The 2,749-nt window shown below is 45.6% G+C and overlaps 1 protein-coding gene across 1 annotated transcript in view; it reads right to left on the bottom strand.

Annotated features, from left to right (window-relative positions):
* The window catches only part of LOC126993313 (peroxidase-like), a 2,688-nt gene extending 829 nt beyond the window's left edge, over positions 1-1,859 (bottom strand). The window contains exons 1-4 of the mRNA XM_050852261.1: positions 1,787-1,859; positions 1,406-1,558; positions 803-911; positions 20-181 (exon numbers count right to left, since the gene is read on the bottom strand). Coding sequence (XP_050708218.1) covers positions 20-181; positions 803-911; positions 1,406-1,558; positions 1,787-1,832 — 470 coding nt within the window. The 5' untranslated portion in view covers positions 1,833-1,859. The remainder of the gene's footprint in view (positions 1-19; positions 182-802; positions 912-1,405; positions 1,559-1,786) is intronic.
* Between the last annotated feature and the right edge of the window lie 890 nt (positions 1,860-2,749).

The following is a 2,749-nucleotide window of genomic DNA, read 5'->3' as shown; positions in this document are numbered from 1 at the left end:
ACACACACACACACATAACCTCCTCACCTCAGAGTCCCTCATGTTGGTGATGTCGCGCCTGGCCCTCTCAATGCTCTCCTGAAGCATCTTGTCGGGAATGATGAAGTTGGGGCTGGCGGTCTTCCACTTCTTCAGGTCCACACCCTTGATATGCTTCCCCTGGCAGGCCATTGGGGCATTCCTGTGCGTGGAGAGCTTGGTTAACTATCGCCTGGTTCTCTGTCTGTCTGCCTAGCTACCCGTGCCTTTCCTAACCAAAGCCATCCCCTCATAGTGACAATATAAGAACTTGAGAACATAAGGAGGGTGCAAGAGGCCATTGGGGTGTTCCTGTGCGTGGAGAGCTTGGTTAACTATCACCTGGTCCTCTGTCTGTCTCCCTAGCTACCCGTCCCTTCCATAACCAAAGACTTTCCCTCATAGTGACAATATAAGAACTTGTGAACGTAAGGAGTCTGCAAGAGGCCATTGGTGCATTGCTGTGGGTGGAGAGCTTGGTTAACTATCACCTGGTCCTCAGTCTGTCTGTCCAGCTATCCGTCCCTTCCTTAACCCAAAACATTCCCTCATAATGGCAACACATGCATAGACGTAACACATAGCTCGTCACATAAACACACACACACACGCATCTATCCAACATTCACGTTCTATTTATCTATGTAACTATTTTCAAACAGGCGATCTGGCGCTCTGAGATGCTTAAGAATACAAGCTTAAAACTATCGTAAACACACTTATTAAAACAGCACATACTGACTCATACAGAACCTCATAGTTTGACCGTCATTCTCATACTTACAGGAAGGAATCAGCCTCCAGCATGACCTTGGGCTGGACGTGCTGGAGCTTGTCGCTGCTGTCGCAGATCACACGTCCCAGGCTGGTCTTGCAGAGCTCGTAAAGTTGTTCTGAAAGTGTTTATTGAACGTACGTGAGCCAAAAATTGACTTGGTATATCTTTAAACACTATCTAGATATATGTTATTGGTGACGCAGGAAAATATTTAGGTTGGGAATCTTAACCAGGTAGCAGCGACGGGCCAAATTTGTGGCTTTGCCGTGTAGCAGCGACGGGCCAAATTTGTGCCATGATATAACACCCCCCAAAAGATGATACATAAACTGATCACAAATGCTTTGATATATATTATGAAATGGTTTGTATGGATGATGATTTTCCTCATTTTTCTTGCTTAGAAGGACCATTCAGAAACATGGTACCCGCTGTTACCGGGTTAAACACTTCTCTAAACACACACACACACACACACACACACACACACACGCACACACACAGACCGATGCTTAATTTACGATGTTTTTGTTTGTATCTATGTATATGATGTTTTGATAGCAATAAATATTTACTTACGAATCTACACACACACACACACACGCGTACCCTTAGTGAATGAGGAGGGCGGGATGTCGTCCTCATACCAGTAACGATCGCCTCGCCTCAGGTGGTGGAACTGGCGACCAATCAAACAGCCAAACGTGGGCCCGACCAGCGCTCCACAGTTCCACATCCACATCATCCACATCATCCACATGCCTGGGAGATGGATGAGAGTTACCACATTGTTAGTAGAGGTTGTAGTAGTATTTGCAAGGCATTGTTAGTCTAGTGCAGGATAACAAAGGCCTTTCCCAATGTCTCCATCTTGAAGGGAAAGGCATCTTGTATTCTCAGGGCTAAAAAATATATAAGAAATTGTGTTAACAGAGAAATGTATGGGGGTTAAGATCACAGACTTAAGGCTTTGATACAAGGCTTCCTTACTTATAAATCCCTTGTAGTTTCTTGGTGTTTTCCAGGGCAACGACATCACTGAGGTCTTGGAAGGAGACAGCTTTCAGGAGGCAGCTAACATTAACCTAGGACAGACCTGACCTAACCCACTACCTCCTTGCTATCATATTAAATCCATAAGAACTTAAGACTGTACATAACGGTCTGACAGCTAACATTAACCTAGGACAGACCTGACCTAACCCACTACCTCCTTGCTATCATATTAAATCCATAAGAACTGAAGACCTTACATAACAGTCTGACAGCTAACGTTAACCTTGGACAGACACAGACTAGCCGGAACACACTATAAACACTGCTTTCGGCTTCAGGGACATTCTCTAGTGCAGAACAACATAGGCATTTCCCAACAAGCAAACTGAAGCTACCAATACAAGGCTTCCTTACTTATAAATCCTTGTAGTTTCTTGATGTTTTCCAGGGCAGCGACGTCACTCAGGCCTTGGAAGGAGGCAGCTTTCAGGAGGCCGCAGAGGTGCCTCCAGCAGTTGTATCCAGCGATGCCGTGGTCACGCCCTGCTGCAGGATCTGTGCCACCAGGTCCAGGCCAACACCTGATAGATAGATAGATAGATATTGAAAGATAGAAAGAGATATATGACCAGCAATAGGTAATACACACACACACACACACACACACACACACACACACACACACACACACACACAGAGGAGGAGACAAGGAAAAAGAAGAGGAGGAGGAAGAGGAGAGAAGAAGAGGAGGAGGAGGAGGAGGAAAGCAAAGAGGAAAAAGATGCAGAAGATAAAGCAAAAGAGGAGGAGGAGGAGGAGGAGGAAGAGAAAGAAGAAGAACAAGAACAAGAAGAAAAAGAGGAGGAGGAAGAACAAGAAGGTGATGCAGAAAAGGAAGAAGAGGAAGAAGAGGAGGAGGAGGAGGAGGAGGAGGAGGAGGAAGAGAAAGAAGAAGAA

This window comes from Eriocheir sinensis, unplaced genomic scaffold (assembly GCF_024679095.1).
Source record: "Eriocheir sinensis breed Jianghai 21 unplaced genomic scaffold, ASM2467909v1 Scaffold6, whole genome shotgun sequence".
In the NCBI taxonomy this organism is placed as follows: domain Eukaryota; kingdom Metazoa; phylum Arthropoda; class Malacostraca; order Decapoda; family Varunidae; genus Eriocheir; species Eriocheir sinensis.
This window is presented reverse-complemented; position numbering and strand designations above follow the sequence as displayed.